The sequence below is a fragment of the Dermacentor variabilis genome, chromosome 8, assembly GCF_050947875.1.
Source record: "Dermacentor variabilis isolate Ectoservices chromosome 8, ASM5094787v1, whole genome shotgun sequence".
Lineage (NCBI taxonomy): Eukaryota > Metazoa > Arthropoda > Arachnida > Ixodida > Ixodidae > Dermacentor > Dermacentor variabilis.
Window position 1 is genome coordinate 128,263,643 of NC_134575.1, and position 23,508 is coordinate 128,287,150.

Below are 23,508 nucleotides of genomic sequence, written 5' to 3' on the forward strand. Positions count from 1 at the left end.
TAAGAAGTTTGCAGTGACGACATGGCCACAATTAGTACATGACCGGGGTTGTTGGAGAAGTATGGGAGAGGCCTTTGCCCTGCAGTGGGCGTAACCAGGCTGCTGCTGCTGATGATGATTATGATGATGATGTGTCCGTACATGGTTCATCATTACTCTCCATGTAAAAGCTTTGTATATGGTCATTGTGCTGTTTTCGGTGCCGATCAAATGGGGTCAATCTGGACAACAGAACAGTTTCGCGCCTACAAAAGCATTCTCCTGCTGATTCATTAAAAAATTCGAATAAAGAATCTGAGTATGATTATTATAAAAAAAAGAAATCAGCCCACTTTCTTGGTTTTAGTGTTTTCAAGTACTTATCCTTCTCATGGGAACAGCGCACGCTCCCTTTGTTTTGTTCTAATACACGTATGTTTTTTTTTAACTTGATGTACTATACGAGAATGGCTCCTTTTGCGGGGCACCAGATACCCCTTGTCGCTTATGAAATAGAAATAATATCACAACATTTTTCACACACTACGTAACTGATGAGTCAGGAAATACAGTTAGTCAGCATGAACACAAGATCGCCTATGTGAGCTCCACAGAAGAGAAACATCTATACAGATGCATACGCACACACAAAAGCTTCGAATTGTCGGCGAGCACATAACAAAACACAGTTTTGCAGACGAGTGCGCGAAGCATAAGTACTATCGCGCTCAGTATGAGCTACACCGCGCGAGCGCGTGGCCGTGCGCTCGGTATGGTTGTACAGTGGCCCCGATAGTGGCGTGTTTTCGAGCTAGCTGGAGAGGGTGTAGCTGATCCAGCAAGCTCGCATCACCTCCACTAGCTTGCTTTCCCCGTCACCCTCGTTTGGACTGGTTTTGATATCTGTTTCGAAAATGATAACTGTATCCGTAGGTCGACGCCCAAACTTCGTAATCGGGCCCGCGTCGGTCCGCACAGTGGGTGTTATCTGGTGTGTCAGATTAATAAAAAGGAATACGTTCGTCAGCTCGCAAGATGTCCCGGGTGTCCAACAGTGATCGACTTCTTAATTCATCTCAGGTTTTAGCATTTACAGCATGCAAGCTGTCTTAGTGCGAACCAATTTTTTTTTATTCGGGCTGAATATATCTTTGACTGATCATACGACTCTTTCATGTCAGTGCACGTTAAAGAACCCCAGGTGGTCGAAATTTTCAGAGTTCTCTACTACGGCATCTCTCAGTCTGAGTCGCTTTGGGACGTTAAACCCCATAAACTAAACCAAACCACACGACTGTTCGGAATGGCAATTAAGTACCCTAGACAAAAAGAACCCGCACATGACCTTGCGTTTATGTATCTAGGAAAAGTATCCTCTGGATGAGCTGATTGGAAATTAGTGTATTCTGGTAATACCGGTAATGATCGGCGAAATCGGGGTTTGGGGCCTTAGTGATAGTGCACTCTAAAATTTCGGAACCATTTAATGCATCTTAAGAAGGGGTGGTGTGTTCTGGAGCCATCACGCATGGTGGGAAGTTTATGAAGATGACGCATGGCCCCAGGAGTTGCGGCAAATGAACAAAGTAGGATGCTCCGGTCAAATGTGAAATGTTGCTATAGTACGGAGAACGGCGGTGGCAGCAATGGCAACGCGTTGCCGCATTAGCACCACGGCTATGCTAACACTCTGTCAAAAACAATCTATGGCCCACGTCGTGGCTGCTTCCACTTTTACGCTGGACGCTGAGGCGCATTATGAGGCGTCAATGGTCTAGAACTTTTAACGTGTTCTACGAACTGCAACACATCGCAGTCGTATTTCACAGTGTCAGAGCACTACTAAAGACTCGCGTGGCTAACGTCAGAGCATCTGGGCAGAGTCATTCATCCGTAGCACTTCTTTATTACTCATCAAACAGCAGAGATCACCGATGGGTGTCGCTCATGGCGGCTGGAAGGAACTCAGCCACGGCATTTCCCAATGCCTTCTGCACGGCCTTGGAGGTGTCACTGACAGGGTCACTCCTTCCGCCCTCACCCTCATCGCCCTTCTCTGTGGTCACTGGGAAGAGGTGAGTGAAAATGTTAAGTTCAACTCAATGTGGTAAAGAAACTAGGGTATGTAGGTGAGAAATAATATGCGTGAAGCTATAAGTGCGACTCCTTCTGGATTATGTTGTATTGCATCATTCGGGAATCATGGTCATTTGCTTTATCTCTGCATTTATCCCCCTTCTGTTTTTAACTCGAAGTTTACCTTGCGAATCACTCTAAGCTTAGCTGGCCATGACCACCTTGCCGAATGCTCCAGCACCGTATGGCACATATATAACGAATTAAGTGGCATAGCCATATTTGCTACAGTTTCAGTTCCGGCGGTGGCCCGATCCGTTCTGTTTGAATTTGCACATTTAATCTTCAAATGGCAGCTAAACGACCTCACTTAAAGAAATACATGCCAGCAAGTCCGTAATTCCTTTACAAAACAAATCTTGATTTTTTGGGAGGGTGGAAGGGGTGGTATAGTCCACGTATGATCATTGGTTCCTTGTCAAGAAAAACAAGACAATTCCAGAGACATTGTATTAGCAAAATGTGCTGAGCGGTGAAGTAGTGTGAACCGTGATCATGTAGGTCAGATAGCGGGAGTGTCTGCCGAACACGAAGAGATACATGCACGCTACTACGAAGCGAAATCACACGAATGTTTTCTGATGGAGAAAGAACGTGAACAATTGCGTGCGTGAGCTTACTTGGAAATGCAATTAGATGTGTCATGTCTCCATTTCTACGGGGTAATATATTAGGTCTCATGCTTATTTTTCAAAAGTTCACTGTGGTCCATAGCACAACATTTGTCTTTGAGCTTAATTATTCGAAGCGGCGCACATTAATATAAGGACAAATCCACACACTTTTAATTTTATATCACTATCCTCAAGCGAACACGCATCAAAGATGGGAGTGGTACATAACATATAGAGAAAAATTAACGAACACGATCAAGACTAATGAGAAAAAGGCAATCTAGAAAGCCAAATACTATAAAAGCAGCAATAAAGAGTCAAATACACGTTAAAGTAGAAACAATTGATCAATAGAATAAACTGTGATAAAGCAGCGACGCTACACAGTAGCTCAAACAACAATCACAAACTGAGGAACGTATGCACAAAGCACGAGGCACTAAAAAACTTATGTCTGTCTATAGAAATAAAAAAAAAGATCTCATGGATCAGTATCAAGATATCGCACGAGAGATGCACAAAATGAATCATGATCTGGTATTAATACTACGGCGGGCGGAAGGCGATTGTACTTTGTCGATGTACAAGGTAGAAAGGAATGAAAAAGGGCATTCGTTTTAGAACTGACGACGTTTACTTTGTAACGATGGTCAATGCGGGATGAGCAATAAAATGGCTGCGAAATAAAAGCATGCTCCAATTCGTCATGATGATAAATTCTGTGAAGAATGCTAAGGCGAGATACTTTGCTACGAAGCTCAAGAGACGGCAATGATAGTGTTAGTTTTATTGAAGTTATGCTGGTAGTACGGCTGCAATTGGAAAGAATGAAATGCGCCGAATCATTCTAGATCATCTCGAGTGAGGATGTTAAGTTCGTGAAACCGGTATTTCAAATTCCAGAAGCATATTCTAATTTTGAATGTACTAATGTCTTCTACATAGGCAGTTTAGCAGAAAAAGCTGCTTTACAAAAATGTCGGCGCAGGTAACCAAGCATGCGATAACTGTTGTCAGTTATATAACCGATGTGATGCTTCCAGCTAAGATCCTTAGTTATATGGACACATCAGTATTTGTAAGCGCTAACAGGATCTAAAGGAAAACTATTTAATTCATAGCAAGCAGGAGTAGTTAGATTAGTGCGCGATACTCACATAACTTTAAATTTCTTAACATTTAAATCCATGGCCCATGTGTTACACTCTTTAACCCTACTATTTAGATCAATTTGTAAACAAAAACATTGATAGGGTCAGCTATTTCGCGACAAAGCTGGTGCACAAAGATGGTGCATTAAACAAAAATTCTCGGCATGTTGGCGCCGGAACCGATATGATTATGTGGCACGCCATAGTCAGGGTTAATATTTACCACATGAAGCTTTTTTTTTTTCCGTGCACCTAAATCGATGTACATAGTCCTTTTGCGTTTTGCCTTCAGCTAGCTAATAATTTCGGTAGAGCAATAACCGTCGACTTATTTCAGCCACAAAACGAAAGTTGAAACAGCTAAATATTTAGACAGCTTTAGTTTAGTTTAGCGACTACAACCAAACGTAAGCGCATTACATACGTAAAGAAATAGCGTTGCCAATGCTACGCATGCTCTGACCATTACTGGGTTTCTGCGGTTTACGTGCGCTATGATAACGTACAATATTTGGCGAGTTTAAATTTTGAATGTTTACGTACGCTAAGATAATAGCGTTGTCGAACATGGCGGCACCTATGGATCTCGCTTCAGCGTTAATTCTCGTGATGGCTGCGCTGTGACTCGCGTTCATTGCCAATAACTATTGGAATTAGCTTTCGCTTTCTCTGAACACACTTGAAACGTTAGTTATGATCGCATAGCGCGTCCAATTTCTTAGATCGTTCGATGACACCGACGCCCGTAGACTAACGAGACGCGTGGGCATAGCAAGAACAGGATGGTTTCTAATCGATTGTCTAGGACTGAATACGTTTAGCACGAGGCACCAGATGGCACCCTGTTTTATAACGTCTTCCTTACGTTTGCGTTCCCGTACGCTAAGCTAAAAGTCTTGAAAGGACGCACACCGTAATGTTCCACAAAGGTGGTTACGTTTAGCGTACGTAAGGCGACAATCGCTATATTAAACCTGTCTGTTAAGTTCATCACCGCGGCATGCCACAGATATCGTAATACGTTTTATCAAATGTGGCGGTGCTCTGGAGGTAATAGATATCTTGAAAATAGAATTTGCAAGCAAATATAAACGCATTACGTGAGTAACTAAATCGCGTTGTCCTCACTGCGCATGCTACGTATCGTATTGGCTTTCTTCGGTTTACGTACGCTACGTTACGCTACGTTATTTGTTGAGCTTAACATAAACGCAATGACAACTTATGCTAGGAAAGTGCGTTGTCCAACATGGCAGCACCTGTGTTTCTCACTTCAACTTGAATTCTCATGATGGCTGCGTTTTAACTATCGTTCATCACCCGCAACTTTTAGTATGACATTTCGCTTCTTGTGCTTTCACCTTAAAAGTTAATTGGGAGCGCATACTGCGTCCAATTTATGGAATCGTTCGGCGATTCCGTCGTCCGTAAACCGAACGAGACGCGTAGAAGCGATAGAACGGTTGCTACTCAATTGCACTGCTTGGAAATGTATGGCACGACGCTCCCAGATCCCTCTCTCTATATTAAAGCCATCTTTACGAAAGTGTTTACCGTGCTTCAAACTGAAATCCTTGAAACGACGCTCACCGAAGTGCCGCGCAACGGTGCTTCCCCTTCACGTACTTAAGGCCGTAAATGCTATAATAAATCTGTATAACAGCTATAGTAGTTCTTTATTTCATCTCAAAGGGGCCCTGAACCACCCCACGCGCTAGATGAAATACCATAACCCGCGGGTAGCATACGCTGCTGTGAGCATCTCAGCCAAGTTTTGCTGTCGTACGCGGTGCGCGTAGTTCTCAAGCATATCGTGAAGTCACCTTTTTCTCAGACGCTCTCTTTTAAACAGCAAGCCTTGTCTTCACTCTCTTCTAGACGCACTATCTCGTCATCGGACGCGCTATTTCGTTATTACCTCTGACTACTGCTATTGGCCTATAGCTGGCATTAAGCTGCGGTCGGCTATATGACGTAGATAGTGCGGCCGCCGCGGGGTGCCACCACGAGTCCACTGGCTAAGCGCACTGCGTGTCGCTGAGGGCAACCGCGTTTTGCCCATGTTTATCGCGTCATAGGCAGCAAAATGACTGGAACTGTGCGCCACGGTGACATTTAGAAGACGGAGCGTTGTGGGCATGCCCCACCGCGCCGTAGCCTTCGCAGTGCAAGGTATTGAAGAAGGAACGGGAAAACAGCGGAGGCCGTGTTTAAGTGCCAATAACTCCGCTTCTTCAGAATGCATTAAAGTACTTTTTGCGGCCAAGAATTTCTGAAATCGCCTATTTTCACTTCAAATGCCTTTCTCCAGTTCGATAAAAAGTGGTTCAGGGCCCCTCGAAGATTTAGCTTTAGCTCTCGGGCTCCAATCTAAATACACGGAAACGGAGAAATTGTTTTTCCATGAAACACCTGCACCGCATTGTACTAGGTTTGTTACTTTAAAAAGTATAGGATATATTGACTGTAAGAAGAAAATTATTTAGGTGGCAATAAATTGTTTTATTTGTTGAAAATTGCAAAAGTTAAGAAAGAAACAAGACTACCGGGTTTCCAGCCCTGCAACGCCCCAAGGAAAAACTATATCTCCATTCGGTAAGTACCTCATATTATATATAATGTGGACAACCGTGAACGCCAAAACATTGAATTATGTGCTCCTATAAAATATGCCAATAACTTGTGAATGGAACTTTTGCAAAAGCCTAGCAAACGTTGCAACAAATTTGGGTTACCCGTAAATTCTTATATCTCATTCCTCAACGTTAGATGGCTAACGGATGCCGCTTACAGAACGACCATGCATAATTTCGCTTCAGAGTTACGGATATGTAAACCTCGCTCTTCTATATTTCATAACTTACGAATTTTTACGAGCTTTTCTGAATAAATGCCAGGTTTTAAACGAAGATTCTCGTTCAAGCAGTTTCTAGATGTTAACATTTTTTCTTAAATGTTACAAATATAATTCAAATAGATCCAGTGGTTTCTTTCTAAACACATTTTTGCATTTCACATACACTTGAATATGCGGCATGGGAGTTGACCAAAACTGAAGCTTCTTCTTAAAGGGTACTGACATGATATTTTCGACTGTTCATTTCCTTGCATTCCCTGAATGTCCTAGAGGTCTAAACCATAGAAAAAAAAGGGGGGGATGAGCCTCAGAGAGCCTTCAATAGTTTAATGTGTTAGCTTTTCTACAGCCAGCTGCGGTGTCCTTCCCTAGGAAGGTACTGTGTCCTGACGTCAAGACACATTATGTCGTCACGTGGGAGCAGGATAGTAGCCGCGTTTACGCGTATACTCTAGGAGTGTACCTTAATCATTTGCCGTGCCACATATTCCCATACGTCACCATGTACATGAATGAGCATTTTCCTGTCCGGCCAGCTAACGCTTTCTGGTGTGATATTTGTAAGTTAGCGTTCTTACGCTCCGTATGCGTGATTTTTCTCCCGCGTGAAGTGCACCTAAAGCACCGAAATGCACCGAATGTACCCGACACCCTGCTGGTGTTAGGTGCATGCCTTCAGCTTCTCGTTAATTTGCATATGTGGACAAATCTACGGGACAGTTTGTTTGCAGAAACGTACAGTATGGTATCATAATAATAAAATTTCCGGCATGGTGCCATGCCCATGAGTAATCGAGCGCGGCCGCTACGGCTTCTATCTCTTCAAAGTGGACTTGATCAGGTTGACACCGCAAATCAAAATAACTCGCAGATGTTATTCCCATTTAGTACTGACAAAGAAGACACTGTTTAAAAGCGCGTAATGTACTCATAAGCGAAAAAAGAATGGACTCCAATCCAGGCTGTGAAGGTGGTTCACCAGGGAAGCAGGGGTGTCATTTGATCCGATAGACGAATGGGGCGTAGCCTCGAACTGGGTACTGCCGAGCCCTAGCACGATGCTTTGTGGATATTTACGTTGCTCTTCCTGTCTTCACTCATCGTGTTTACGCTGGTCGTCGGGAGTCCTAACTAGTGTGGCCTTTCGATAGTGCTATCAGAACACGGATGAAATCAATTGCTAGGCGGGTTATTACATATGAAAGTGTACTTACGTCACTCCCTGCTTCGTATGCTGCAGTTCCCGCTTTCCGGCAACTGCAGCTTATGCAACCGTAATCTTAACCGGTACACGCGTGCGGCAAACGCTATGCGACCTTCTTTTTTTTATTTCGCCCGCATGGAAGGCGCTGCCGCTGCCGCGGATGGATGGGCGGATGCTAGAGCGCCTGCTTTGAAAGAGGGCGGTGGGTTGCGATACCAAGCTCTTGATAATCATGAAATGGTTTTAGCTGTCACTGCGGTGCTCTTCTAGAGACCTTCAGCCAGATGCCAGAGCTGTTATCCGGGCACCCAAACGAGAACGCGCGGGCAAATTGCAAGAACAAAAAGCAGGGCAACTAGTCAAAACTTTACAGAATGCGGTCTCTGGCCCCAACCATTTGTAAAGGACTGCTTTACGTACGCTAGTTACTTGCCAAACGAGTTACAAAAGATATTGCTTCCTAGTTCTTCCTAATGTTTGTTCACAATATCACTAAAGCTGTCCCTTCTGGTACGCTGAAGTTTTATTTGGCATTTCCAATAAGGCGTCGTTCAAAAGGCAGATGGAGGGTACTATTCACTTCCTTGTCATCTTTTGGCGCTGAGCGCTGAATGCCATCGGTCCGCGAGTTTCGCGGCGCGGGTTTTTTGTCGCCCCGAGAGATGGCGCTACGTTTCGTGGCGCCTCCTTCAGACGCTTCTACCCGCCGCGGTTGCTTAGCGGTTACGGTGTTGCGGTTGCTAAGCGTGGGGTCGCGGGATCAAATCGCCGCCGCGGCGGCAGCATTTTGATGGAGGCGAAATACAAAAACGTCTGTGTCCCTTGCATTAGGAGCACGTTGAACCTCCCCTAATGGTCAAAATATAGCCGGAGGTCCCCACTAAGGCGTGCCTCGTAATCAAATCGTGGTTCTCTGCACAAACTACAAAATTCAATTCATGCTTCTCCTAGCTGGGTGGTGCGCTCTGTCTCCCTGGCGTATTTCGGTGGCTGTCGTGCGGCCTTCAGCCGGCTTTCTTCTTCTGGCTGCGCAGCTTCCATTTGCACCACTACACGGTATGGCGTGGTGTGGTGAGGTGTGATAGGGTGTGGCGTTCCGAATATGCACTAGGCCCATTATAAGATCGTGCCTAATATCACCTCCAACCAATCTGCTTTACCGGTTGCCATTTCATGCTCACATCTACTTTCAATGACGGCAGAGCTAGCAGTTTTTATTATTTTACGTATTGTCTTACCTCTCTTGTAAAGAAATGGCACAATTCACAGCGCAAAATTTTCTGAACCCCTATTGGGTACTTTCTTCTTATGCGCCTCCGTTGTTTGTGATCTCTCTTCTTTTCTTCCACCAAACTTCAAATCACCTTTTCCTTATCTCTATTTCGGACACGTTTATTTTCACCCTGCTTTCGCTGAACGCGATGGCTTCAGGCACGTAACCAACCGCTGAGTAGATAGCTTCTCATTCTAATAAAACATGCCGCATTGTTTCCCTACCTCCATCACACGTTTAATTTGGTCCGCGTTGCTGACTCTTTCTCCAAACTAATTTTTCTCTACGCTTCTCTGACTTCAAACGAGTCCCAACTGATGTCCCCTTGCAATGCCTCATTGGTCGCTTTACCATGGGCACCGAAAGCTAGCCGGCCCATCGATCGTTGGTTCACTTCCAACACCGACAATATATCCGATTTTAATCCATTTTTATACGGACGCGTGGAAGCGAGTGCCATCTGGTGCTGCTGCAAGGAACCTAGCCGCCCACCTCCTGCTGTGATTTGTTGACTCTTCGCCCAACGACACGACTAATGCATTGAGGGGTAGAGGTATACAGCGTCTCTCTTAAAAAAAATGGCGTGCGGCTTGTTCCGTAAGCCGCCATTTTTGTTTGCAGGTCCCGCAGTGCGGCAGCTGCCGCCGCCGATTTGTGGACGGGTGGTGATCCCGCATCGAATGCGTTGGCGTAATTCCTGATACGATACGCTTCAGTTTGCATGGAACGCTGAAATGCGCATTTTTCGTCTCGAACTAGCCCTGTTTGTGGCATTTGATCTGATAAGCTTTCCTAGCGAGTTACCTCGTTTAAATGGGATGCGATGCGCTTGATAGTTAACACGAGACGCTTCACCCACATTCATGAAACGCGGCTAGCGACGTTTTGACACTGACTCTGGCTCGGTCGATCACCTCGTAATGTTCTACTTATTGTGAGAGCGAATGCGCCAGCACAATGGACAACCGATTGAGACCGAGCGAATGTCTCTTGCTACCACGTGACGACATACTGTGCTCTGACGACATGACACAATAAGATCCTTGCATACAATACCTAAAGTAGTAGTAGAAATGCTGTCATACTAAATTATTACTGGCGCTCTGAGGCTTATTTCCTGTCACTATTTTTGTTGGGTATCGAGGTCTAGGCCTTTCATTTAATGTAAAAAGTAAACAGTCGAAAAAAGGTTTGTCGGTACCCTTTTAAGGCAGTTGTTTTAGAGCGTAGCTCTTAGGCGCCCATTCCTGCCTTCCGTGTTTGCCTCAGCCCTCGGCGTCCTCCCTCGGCGTAAGCGAGCGAACGAGCATAGCGAAGGATGAAAGAGCGAACGCGGAAGGCGACGGGAAATGAAAGACCGTAGTAGCGAAGCGAGCTCGAAGAGAAAACTGGAGGAAGAAAGTATGGCGTAAGCATGCGAAGAAAGGGGTAGCGCCACGCAAGACGGGCTCTGTGATGACGACCGCTACGAGATGGCGCCAGAGTAGCGCGCCGTCGTCTATTCCCCGAAGGCATGCGGCGACCGCGTCCACCGATACTGTATATGGAAATGAAGCGCTGCTTGAAAGCAGGTCTGTCTATTGCGGCTTCTGTGAATCGCGCCTACGCGTCATCCTCGCGCTGCCTATCACAATCTTCCGATTAGCGATGCATTCGCGACCCTCTGGGCTCCGTTTGCAATGTGTCGCAACGATGTCGGCGCCAGCCAGTATATCGCAAAGTGAAAACACGAACAGAGCTACAGTCAAATTTAGCAGTAAGGAATATCTTAATCGTCGGTGATTTTTTCGTTACCCTTATCGAGTTTGAACTTGTCATTTTCACATTACCTAACACCGCATAAGGTCATCAGGGGAAGAGGGTGCGTGAAGCGGTGACTCTGGTTGGTCCGAGTCGTCGACGGCTTTAGTCAGCTTGCCTGTTCGAGATACGCCCTATCGCGCAACCCCCGTGCTGCCTGTGAGCCCATCTGAGCTTCTCCGTCCGGTGTTTCCATTCAGCCTTTATTGCACGATCATAGCGCGCAAGGCCGCACAAAAAAGTATCGTGAGGTACCTATCGCCCCTAGGCACGAAAGATTAGGTAACGTCGACGCATGCCGCACCGGCGGAGCGTCCGATAAGACAACGTATTGCGGCGACTAGCTGCGTTTTCCTACAGTAGTGTTCGGACTTGACCCCGAATATATACCGAAAACTCTAAGCGCCCGAGTGCTGCATCACTCCTCCTCGCCTCTGACTTCTCTCCCAGTGAGCCGTGCTCCAATCACCTTGGCCTGTGCTCGTTGCGTTGTCATCAAGCTTGTCATCGAGTAGCTCTAATTATACTTGCGTTTTGTAGCCCGCGCTGCAGCTTGCGACATGTATAATCACTATTTTGTTTATGTTGTCCGTTTTGCGGAGGGAATGTTCTCTTCTTGCTGACATCATGTTGATTATGTAGCATTACTAATGACTACTAAATTCGAATGAATATTTTGTAACTATGCCACTGCTATATGCTATGCATTGAATTTCTGAGTGTTACGACTGGCCAGTGTGTGTAATAATTTATGTAGTGCCGCCGAAGCAATGGTGACGGCTTACACGTTTCAAATATGCCCTGGCGCCCGCAGCTGCTGAAAAACGTTGCTACGGTGTAACGGCGTTAGCCTTTGTGCGCGCATTCTCCCCTCCTTCCCCATGGCTCGCACGACGCCCTGATGTCTGCGTAGCAGCCACAGTGCTGTCTCCGTTCAGCAAGCGGGACGCTTAAGCTTCGGGCGGGCATTCGCGCATTCTTCTCTTTTTCCCGAAGGAAGACGCCGGCAGTGCCAGTGCCTTTCCCTCTACTGGGCCAGTGGCGGTTGGAGAATCCGTTAAGCTAGCTTCTATGTACCAAGCCGTGGCCCCAAGCGTAAAAAGCATTCGCTCTCTCCTCCTCTTGAGCAACGGCGATCGAGGCTCGTTAAAGGACCCCCCGCCAACGGACTTCAGGCTTCAGCATTTGAGAAAGCTTGACTGTGTGTCGCTCTCCGTGAGGAAGCTTGTAGAGCTCACCGCTCCATAATAACGCAATAAACGTTAATTTTTAGTCGTTAAGTCCTTGCCGTATCTTCTGCCTGGCCCCCTCAGGACTCGTGAGCCGCTGGAAAGTGCAGTCAGCGGCACGTTCCTGAACACCCGGGTGCACAATATGTAACCACTGGTGATGGTGGCGACATCCGCCTAGTCAAGCTCCAGACCACCAGGTCCACCCTACCTCCACGGTGCTGGGTGAATCGTTTGCAAAAAGAGCTTGAACTGATCTTGTGTCTCCAACTTTTTTTTTTGCATAAAAATATTACCATGGTTTTGTTGAATACAGCAAGCTTTGTTCGACGGGCATGATTCTATTAACGTTATTTTGGCAGTGTGTAGTTGTACAAGCCGTATCGATGGTTCCGTGCTTTCTTTCGTCTTGAGGTTTTAGACATATAGTCGCCTATGTACCAGCAACATATCGCGTCATTATTGTATCTTAGAATAAATGTACAATGATTATTTGAGCAATATTACGTGAACTACATTTAGTGTGCAAAAATAAAATAATTTTCATAACTACAGTAATCTATGTGTGTTATTTAATAACTTTGCACTCCACCCAGCGCAAGTATTCTTTTAAATCGCATGAATTACAGCACCAAGATCAGTACTCACTCCTTCCAACAATGACATTGTCTTTGTTTTCCCCGTAATACTTCAGAACCAATTTTTGTGATATAGAGAGATTGGACAGTTTATTTTAGACGTACTGGAAGGGTGGTTGCGCGTAAAATTTTAATTCCCAAAACTATGTACGAGCGGGGAAGCAGCTTAGAACGAATGAGTGGGATGACCGTTAACAAAAATAAGAGTATTTATATTATGGACAGGGTATTGTGATAACAGTAAATCTATACAATAAAAAGTTAACGCCCCCTCCCCCCCTTCCCCGTCTCTCCGTCCGTGCCCCACCAGTCTCCATTCCAGCAAGCCCCCTGATGTAGGACGCTGGATCCGCCATTATGTCAAGCTACCGCAAAGACTGGAAGAAGCTGTCACTGAGGCTTGGTAAATTTTTTGTTATTTGCTCGCTCACAAAAGGGGGAGCTATTGCTAAATTATTGCGTTTCCATCGCAAAGCTCCTGCTTTTCCATTTGTTTAGAATTCCTTTCTAACAGCGTCCACTTGAATGATGTCATTGTCCAGTTTAGACACGACTCGGCTACTCACTTGGCATTTCTTTCATGTCTACGCCCATTCCTTCGCTGTCGCCGTCTGAAAGAGAGAACACGCATGCTGAAGACTCACATTCCGCTACGCAGTAGAGGAAACATTTAACATTTCATTTAGTCCTAAACAAGTAGCTTCTACCTCTTGTATTATGGCAAAGCTCAAATAAGCCGCTCTCATCTGGGCCCCGACAACCGAAAGTATATCCGAGAAATAGTGCTCGCTCAAAGGGCAACAGTACTGTTTATTTTTAGCCCCGTATTCTCCACACTATCGTCGTCACTCGCCGTACAATCCACTGGGGCGAATTTAGTCTCAAAATAAAAATATTTTTTTACACAATACGCACCCACTGCATAGCCTGCGCGGGGGAACTTCTACTGATAACCGGTTTTTATCCTGTCTACAACAACTCTGGAGTAGGCAAGCAAATATTTTATGAGAAAAAAGTAAAGCCTCGGCTATTTATCAGACAGCATACTCAAGCCAATTCTAAAATTCAACTCATCCTCATCGATCTTCTCAGTAGAGAGCATGGCGGATTTGGTGAGTGGTTTCTCAATGTCTTTATCCCGTTCTGTGTCTGACATCGCTTTTGTTTAGCCTGACTTTCGTGAACCGTAGACGAAAACATGACATTGGATGGCGGGCCACGAATCATTGACCCGCGCTCCACACTTCCGCACAGTATGCCCTACGCATTCGTCTATTTTTCTTGTACGCATGCGTGGGTCCAAGATTCCCACTTTTTTCTCAAGGTTGTTCTTAAAATAAGAGGTTCCCCAAAGATTGATAGCGCTTATAATAAGCCGGAAATATCCATGTCGTTGCTAAAGCGGCATTATAATGTTCAGCCGTTAGAGAGAGAGAGAGAAAATAATGCAGAGAAAGGCAGTGAGGTTAACCAGAGGTAGTTCCGGTTGGCTACCCTGCGCAGGGGGAAGGGTTAAGAGGGATAAAAAGAGAAACAGAGTAGAAGGGGGAGATAGAAAGGAAGGGAGACAGCCGTTAGAAATACATGCAAAGTCTAGCCGGTTCTCGTTTTCGTATAACTATATTCCACGGAAGAATGCATTAAACTTGCCAAATTGTGTATAAGAACACGCGATACCATAAAAAGTCAGGCCGCGCTCGTGAGCATTTACTGACCCCAACATTGATGCGTGCACTTACGTATCCTTCTCGGGGGACCGCTTTTCGCAGGCTAACAAATGTTAAACGTTTGGCTCAGCGCAGGACGCGCGTGGCATGTATCGAAGTTTCTCGAATATTATCTATGGTTCTATCTGTTGTCACCGAACGTTGAACGATTTGATAGTATAAGCCATGCGAATCGCGCAGTACTTCTGGAAGACACGCGGGCACTAGCGATTACTCTGGAACGTTCGGTAATGCCCGTATGAAAGCCCACATGCTTGTACGGCAGATCCGATTAGCGACGACCGCCGACTGTGTTCGCCACTGTCATTGTACTTTGGATGTGACTTGATTTTAGGAGCACAAGTTCGCGCAGTAAAGACTTAGTTTCGGCATTCACAGTTTTGCGACTGTGTTCTTGACAGTCACTACACAGTGACGATATTCAGCCAGACTAAAACGTATGAATTTGGTTTCTTTAGAGTTGTTCCAGAGTGGCATATATTATGTACTCTTGTATATGAAGGAAATAACTCTTTGTGAATTGAAGTGTTACTTCCGTGATTGCTAATTCTATTCACTTTACCCTCTTTCTCTTATATTTGGGTTGCCTTGGTAAAGCGTATTTTCTCAGGGCCTTCCTGCTTGGTCCACAATGTGTTCTGCACTATTGTCTTACAACAAAAGATTAGAGTGATTGCTTAAAATTTTTCACTTTAACGCGTCCGTGCTTACTTTCTTCGAAAGGTGCGAAGTTGCTAATCATAAATCGATCTTGCAACTATTCTACGAAAGTAAAGCAAACATCACGCGGGAAGTTTTCCCATATCGGTTCCCAGTTAAGCACAACTTCACTACAACTATATTTATTTGGCATTTTGCTGAAGCACGCTGTGTGTCATCTCCGACTATATCAGCGTTATTTAACGTCAAGGAAACCCCCCCCCCCCACCCATTTCATGCCCCGCTCTTGAAAATCACCTTACAACTTTTCATCCTTCAATAGAAAGGCAATATTCCTTTTTGAACAAATGTTACATCAGCGCGAAAGCTCGCATTCGCGTTGCTAAATGTTATTCTGTACCGCACACAGAAAAACATAGCACTCATACCATTTACAGGTTTTACTTGAAACATAACGACGGCCTGTTTTTCTGTGAGTTTTCTGAGGTCGCCTTGAGCTCCATCGTTGGGGTCTGCAAAGCACGGTTTGATGCTATAAGAAGGCATTTGCAAAACAGAAAAACAGAGACACACAAACAGGGATACCTAAAGCAGTCTACGAAGCCAATGCAATAACCGTTTTTTCTAGAGAAAGGCGCGTTTAAAAGAATGCACCATAAAAGTGTTATCTTTTTTCTTTCATTTTGCCGAAGAAACATATGCACAAACTAAATATTTCTATTGTGCTAAATGATGGTATCTAAAGAGAACGACACGTTACATTCTAGTCTTTTCACAGCCGGTTTAATATTTAAAGTGGCAATCACACCTTGGGTCAAAAAAAGCGAACATGTGCGCAGATAATCCCAAGTGAGCCGAGCTATCCGACTATTGAATGGTAGCAGCTTACTTGCCATCCTTAGCAATGCCTAGCGATAGGACAAGAGTCGTAAATGATTAGCTCACGTTTGATGACGGTAACGACAAGCACAAAATGAAAGCAGTCAATGCCATCACCATCGGATGTATTGGTTGTATAGGGGGCGCGGACAATCCCAATGAATATAACAGGCGAATATTACCTTTCTCAAATATGTTTTCAATCTACCATTAAAAACATCTCATTGAAGAAACAAAATGAGACGTTTATTCAGTAGACATAGTTCACATTTGTTTTGCTACCTCTGAAATATAACTTCTTTTTTACACGAAGATGGCATTTTTAGAATATTCTCTGCTTTCCAACTGATATTTGTTATATCTATGTAAAAAATTACGTATCTTTCGACGATATATTACACATAATAAGGTTTATATGCGAATAATGGCTTACATTTCTTGAATAAATGTGACTCAAGTTGATTTACTGCATAGTTCTGTTTACACGCTTGTATATGGCCTTCGAAAATGGTTGTAAAGTGCTTCTGCACCCCATCAACTGCTTTATTGATGGCCAGGACCCTAACTGACACTTGCCCTTCGTCAAGGCGCTCACTCTGTATTGAAACATTGGAGATGGTGAAGAGGGGTAGGAATGCTTTCGAGACTATGCGTACGAAGGAGCGGTATTTAAATAGGAAATATCTTTCTTCGGGTTCAATAAGAATCGCGTAATCTAGGCTTCCCTACATAGATGGGGTGTAAATATTTATGTGTTGACTTTTAAGGTAGGGGAATGAACAGGGAGCTATTGCAGTTGTAACGTACCATAAGCATACTTTGTGCCTTCAAAATCTCCATTTTGTTAAGCTCTGGGGAACTTGTACAACGGCGCATTTCGGCGCCTACCCGCGTCTCCAGCAGATCCGTCAAGAGGGACCCCCTTCGCTTTTCATTTTGTTTTCACAGTAGCGCCAATTGCTCAGCCATCGCCAAGATTGCCCAACATCGATCATGCCACAGGTCAGTGGAAGTGGCCGTACAGCGCCTGTTGTGCATTGTACAAACTCCTTGCATCGTCTCCTTGCACAGGTTTGTGGCTGTTGCGGCGGTCAACTCTTCAGCGCACTGGGGCGAGCTTTCCAGGTGCTAAAAGCATCACCTCAGATTCAACTTTTTGTCCATTTATTTGCAGTCATTGGGATAGGTGCACATGTCAAGAATGACAGCACACATGCTTTTTACATTTTCACGATTTTTTTTTCTGTCTTGGCATCCTATTGTTTAACCTCTTGCATGAGGACTCCTGTAGTGAGATGACCGATTTATTAAAAGTAGCTCACATTTTGGAGCATGTGCCGTCCTGAGTGTGCTAGACTAGGATATCGGCAAGGTCACTGCTCTTATCTAAGACCCTTTCCACTCGGTTCGAGTGAGTCTCACATACTAAAGGATTTCCTTTTTTGTTCCGCGGTCGCTATTTTATTAAAACCCGATCATCGCCAAAAGAGCTGGGTTATCTACTCACTTCGTCGGCTATATAACTTCACCTTGCCTAGTATCCAAAATAATTATGGCAAATTACCTTATTTGCGCCATCTATAGACAAAAAAAAGATTACAAACTATTCATCGTAATTTATGACTTCTCAAATCTAACAGCGCCCGAAGACCACTGCGCGCGCCACCAAATCTTGGAAGTTGGGTGCAGTAAGTGCAGCCTCTTCCGTTAAGCCTAAGCACCGATAAATCAGGGTACACATCTCGAAAACAGCGCCAATTGTTAAGGAACACATTGTTGTCGAAGAAACATGACACAAATCTAACGAAAATACAAGCATCTATTTGAACCAATGGACCAAGGGCTGCACCGCGACGGAACCGCCACTACGCTTTAAGCCTGTTTCACATGATGCGATTTCCGTCGCACCGGAAGTGCGATTTCCGTCGTTTGCGATGAAAATCGCAGTCGCAGTGCCGTCCCCCCGATTTTCGGCTGCGACCAACCGGTTGGTCGCACAGTCGCACCGTCGCACCGATCGCTGCGATTTTCCGTCGAAATTGCGCGGAGAGCTGTCAACGGAGCTATTTCGCCGGTTTGTTTTGGAAAATGGCGTCTCGCACGAAAAGTGCAATCGCGGAGACGTGGATCGTCGAATTCGGTACGTACGCGAAGGGAGAATAAGAAACTTGTACAGATTGCATTCTCCGATTACTATGCGTTTGTTGACACGCTACACAGCAAATGAAGTGCATTTTCACGTTTGCTTCGTGCGCCTTTGCGAGTTGTCAGTGCTAGGAGGTGTTCGATCCCCAGCAGACGACGAGGTCGTCACAATTTTCTTTTGTTGAGTAGCATGCAAAAATCGCGCTTACGGAGCAGCTTGAATTATTTCAACCTCGGCAAGGGCAAATGACAAGACAGCAAAGTACCCGAAGTTTCAACGTTGCGCTGAACGCGGTACCGTTCAGTTGCATTTTCTTGTCGGTTTTCAAGCATGAATTTCCATATGCATCTTGAAAGCTTATCTTGCCTCTTATTAAATTTGACAGAGCAAAAGTGTAGGCTATCGTAATGAATTTGCTACGATAGCATTAAATCCGTGGCTTGAATAAAATATTACATGCACGTTAAGTTGCACCTCTTCTCTGGAGAATTTTTTTTTCTTGCACAGAAACCAATAAACATTGGCTATGTTGCGGACTTTGTATCCTTACTGCATCTGTATTAACACTTGCTTTGAAAGGTAATTAACTCAAGAGCTAGTAGATTAAGTAAATTGCTTGCTATAGTGGCAAAGTGACAACGTACCCTCCTGCACAATTATGTAGAACTCGTGCAACAATGCGAAAAGCAGGCAAACGGCCTGTTCTTGTGGGGATAAAACAGTGTAAAACGACACACTGAAGAAAAGTAAATCAAAACTGTGCAGTGAAGTCAGCCAGTGCAAGCAGTTCTTGCACGTTCACAGCGGATCAAGTGTGCAGAAACATTCATGCCTTACATGTTTCTAGTAAGTTTCTAATAAGTTTGTGATCACATATATTAGTGTGTAAATCCATATAACGATATCCGCTGCGATTATTATCTTTACAAGTAATGAAATACCATGCTACTTGCAAGAACATATATCGCCCGAGGATTTTAGAACAAATTTCTGCATTTCAACTATACACAATATGTGGTTTATTCAATAAAAGACCACAAACTGGGCTTTTTTGCAATGACAAACTTATTCCAAACTTTACTTACATACAGGCAAGAAAAAAAAATATAGACAGAAATATTCTTCAATTTGTTCACCTGCCACTGTGGCTATAGCATTCTGCTGCTAACACAAGGCGAGGGGTTGGTTTGCCAGCCATGGAAGTCGCATTTCGATGGGAGTCATAGGTGAGAAAAAAAGCTCTTGCACTTAGATTTAGTCCATCACCTTTTATTGAACTCTTACACTTCAAAATACTATTGCATAGGGGGGCATGCTTATGCAAAATCTAACACCAATAGAAGGCAAAGGGCAGAATTGTAAAACAACCATCTTTCGTGATAATTCGAGTGTGTAAATATTCATTGCATCAATATGTATTGTTCAACAGCACTGCACAAATAAGCATGATCAGGTATAACAAGTACTCTGTCAGGAAGCTGGTTCTACAGATGTATAAAAGGCATGAATGCTCATACTATGTCGCACACATAGCACAAAGAAAACCTTTTTCAAGAGTTGTCCCTTCTGGCAGATATGAGTGGGCCATAAGCAGCAGAAACTTTATTGCAGCACATTGTGTAATACTGCTTATGAAAGAATGAAGAGAGTGAAGAGACTTTTAACAGCAGTACCTCATGCTGCTCTAATAAGAGGAACGATGAGCAAAAACATTTCTGGTAGAGCACTTAAACAGTAACTTTCTGAAAGACAGAAAATTCCAGGTGAGAGTTGGAGGTACATTTGGCCCACACACACCAACAACACGGGCATACTACAAGAAACACTACAGCCTATGGTGTATTACAGTCTATGGGAAAGCTATGTTATACAGAAATCAAGAATGATGCAACAAGCCCTCGACAACACTGCAGACTTTCTTGGCCAGCCTGGCCTCTCGCTTTCTGATAAGTCAGCTCATATCTATGTCGGAAAAAAAATAAAGACTAGAATCAAGAACTACCCCAGATTGCACATTGTGATCCACATAGCTGGACAAATATGCCCGCAAGTCAACATCCACAAATCCTCAGCTAGTGTAAGCCCATGACGGCAGAGCTAGCACGTGGGTGAAACAATTATGCAATGCCTGGACGCAACTTCCACACCTGGTGAAAAGAATAATCTCGAAATAATGGGGGTGGACGAGTGGATACTATAGAAAATCGCAGATGCTGTGCTTGTGTCCAACGTATGGTACGGTGTGAATTACCAGCAGCACACAAAAAAGACAACTCATCGAATACAGGCATCGGGTAGTAATAACAGGTCTTTCCAACTGTACCATGCTTGAAGACCTCTATGAGAAAGAGCTAACGAACAAGTACCTAGACAGAGTAGAGTTGCAGCCTGCAGCACAAATTCTTTGTCTCATGAGCTCAGAACCTCGTCCCAAGATACTATGCCAGCTAGCATATGAGATGCAAAGACTACTATCCCTCCCTTCAGAAACACAACCTCGGGAGTACCTGAACTTGAAACACAACAGGCCCATACCGTGGAATATTGGGGCAAACAATTAGGCCAGGAGACTATATGCAACTGCCAAACACACAGAGGAGGTTGCTAATCATGAAGATGCAAGCAAACATAAGGCACATGTAGTACACTGATCTGGCAATAGCAGTGTAACAGTAGTATGACACTACATAAAACTAAACCCCATATAAGTGAGTACCATTCCAGGTCATCCTACACCTAGAAAAGGTGAACTGAAAGCAATCAAAGCAGCACTTGTAGTGCAGATTACACCCTGCACAACACCCTGCATGAATTCACCAGAAACTGTCTGGGCCTGCACATCACACAAGATTGTCAGGAAAATCAGGAGACTGACACGCGGCTTGTAAGCACATGGCCGGAAATTAAATTACAGGATACATAGCCATGCAGATATTTCAGGACACAAGCAGGCTTATAAGCCCGACATAATAACTGAAAACTAGATGAGTTTGTGTGTATTCATTATTAACTAAAGTGCAACAGATACACAACAGACAAGAACGAAGCGCTCTGTGTGTTCACTTCGTTCCTGTCCATTGCATTTCTGTTGCACTATAGTTAATGAATTCATAAGGCTGCACAGGAGAAGAATGATACCTCTGCCCAAGGGCCCAATCTCACATCCAAATCCACGCGTGTGCACACACACACACACACGCACACACACACACACGCACACACACACACACATGTTGCAAGAGTGCATAGCATGAAGCAGTATCAACAGGATGACACTAGATATGGATGAGGACGAACTTTCAACTGAGGTTCATTTGTAAAAATGTGGCGAGTTATATAAATTACCAGAAAAAAAAGGACAATGAGCAAAACGAGAACAAGGTGAAAGCAGGAGCCAACGTTTCGACAAGTGGACTTGTCTTCTTCAAGGTCCACGTGTGGAAACGTTGGCTCCTACTTTCACCTTGTTCTTGTGTTGCTCATCGTCTTGAATTTCCATCTTCCGCCTTCGCTGTGTTTTCCCCAGAAAAAGAAAGACATCTTTGAAGGATAGATAAAAATTGGTGCTTGATGCAGCCAAACATAAATAAAAATGCTACAGAAAGAAAATACAGAAAAATTCCAAGTGCAGGAAAAGAAGCATTACAATTGCCAATCCTGCATGCCAGCACCTTTCAAGAAACACTGTTGTTATTCCAGTAGACAGACTGACAGCTTGCTTATGCAAGCACATTCTTCCAGTTCCATGCCATTGGAAAACAAATGAGTTTCCTGGAATGCAGCCACATGCACACTTGGTGATCACAATGTTTTTTTTTCCCTGGACTTGTATATCTATATGTATTTTCTGCCTTTCCCGCTTTTATGTTTGGTTTCATCAACCACTAGTCTTTATCAGGTTTTATTGCTGTACTACTTTCTGGTAACCTTTATAGATCACTGCATTTTCACAATAAACCTTTTAACTAGGAGTTAGCGTACCGTGTTCTTACTGCTTCACACTATACATTCTTGCTACATTGGCCAAATAAAGGGTTTTATAAGGTATCATGAGGGCCATCAAAGTGACTTGTTGCAGTCTAAAAAAAAAACGAATAGCCTGGTTGCAAATGGCACCAGAGAACACATAGGACAAACAAGAAAACCGAGATGATCTAACAATCAAAAGTTTAATGTACACACTGAGTAAATGCTCGCTGACAAGCAATAAACTGAACATACACAAAAAGGAGAAGCAAAAATTCATGTGCGTTTCCTGACAGGAAATGCATCCATTTCTAACGGAGGCTGTGCTGACAAGATTCTCCCAGCATTTTTAGATCTACAGCTTCCGTAATTTCTCTAGGCAGCCGATCTGCACAGAATGCTAGCTTCTTCCTCTACAATGCACGCTCAGATGTGGAGTGCATTGTAGAGGAAGAAGCTAGCACTCTGTGGAGATCGGCTGCCTAGAGAAATTATGGATACTGTAGATGCAAATACACTGGGAGAATCTTGTGTCAGCATGGCCGCTGTTACACTTTCAGAGATGCATGCGTTTCCTGTTGGGATCTGTATGGACACACATCAGATCTTGCTTCTGCTTTTTGTGTAAATTTGATTTATTGCTTGTCGAACAGCATTTACTCGGCATGTTCAATAAACTTTCATTTGTTAATACACCTCATGATTGTCTTTGTCTCCAGCAGAAAGGTGTTCATTCTTTTTACAGTGAAGCTGTATATGCCTAGGCGAAACACTCATGGTCCGATCCCAAAAACCCTAGTGTAGGGGTATGAGCCATTGTTTAAGGGGGTGTGAGCCATTGCATTTGTCTTGCATGATGGACGGAGACATTTCTTGTTGGGTAGACATAGAAATGCTTATGCATTTCAAACATACATTTATCTGCGTATTATTGCAGGGAAGGGACACAGAGGGGGATGCGGCTAAGACAAGATCATGATGTCATTATTATCTCACAGCAAAGGTGTGGTGGGCCAGTGGCTAGACCGATAGTGACGTCGTTTCTCTCTAGCAGCAGTGCGCGCGCGCAGCAGTCTCTCTCAGACTTCCCAATAGGTTTGAAAATGTGTCCCTGTATTTAATTAAATGAAATGTGCAGCCCCGGTGTGTCACTTCGTAACTACAGTGCATAACTGAGTCGTAAACATTATGATTAACGCATTACAAAATACAAGTGTGTAACATAATTCAGAAAGACTTTGATGGACCT

General features: G+C 44.2%; 1 protein-coding gene across 1 annotated transcript in view; it reads right to left on the reverse strand.

Moving 5' to 3' along the window:
- Positions 1-1,907: 1,907 nt before the first annotated feature.
- Positions 1,908-23,508, reverse strand: part of LOC142591567 (uncharacterized) — a 28,200-nt gene continuing 6,599 nt past the window's right edge. Inside the window, exons 3-5 of the mRNA XM_075703879.1 lie at positions 15,697-15,780; positions 13,448-13,492; positions 1,908-2,044 (exon numbers count right to left, since the gene is read on the reverse strand). Of these exons, the coding sequence (XP_075559994.1) occupies positions 1,908-2,044; positions 13,448-13,492; positions 15,697-15,780 (266 nt within the window). The remainder of the gene's footprint in view (positions 2,045-13,447; positions 13,493-15,696; positions 15,781-23,508) is intronic.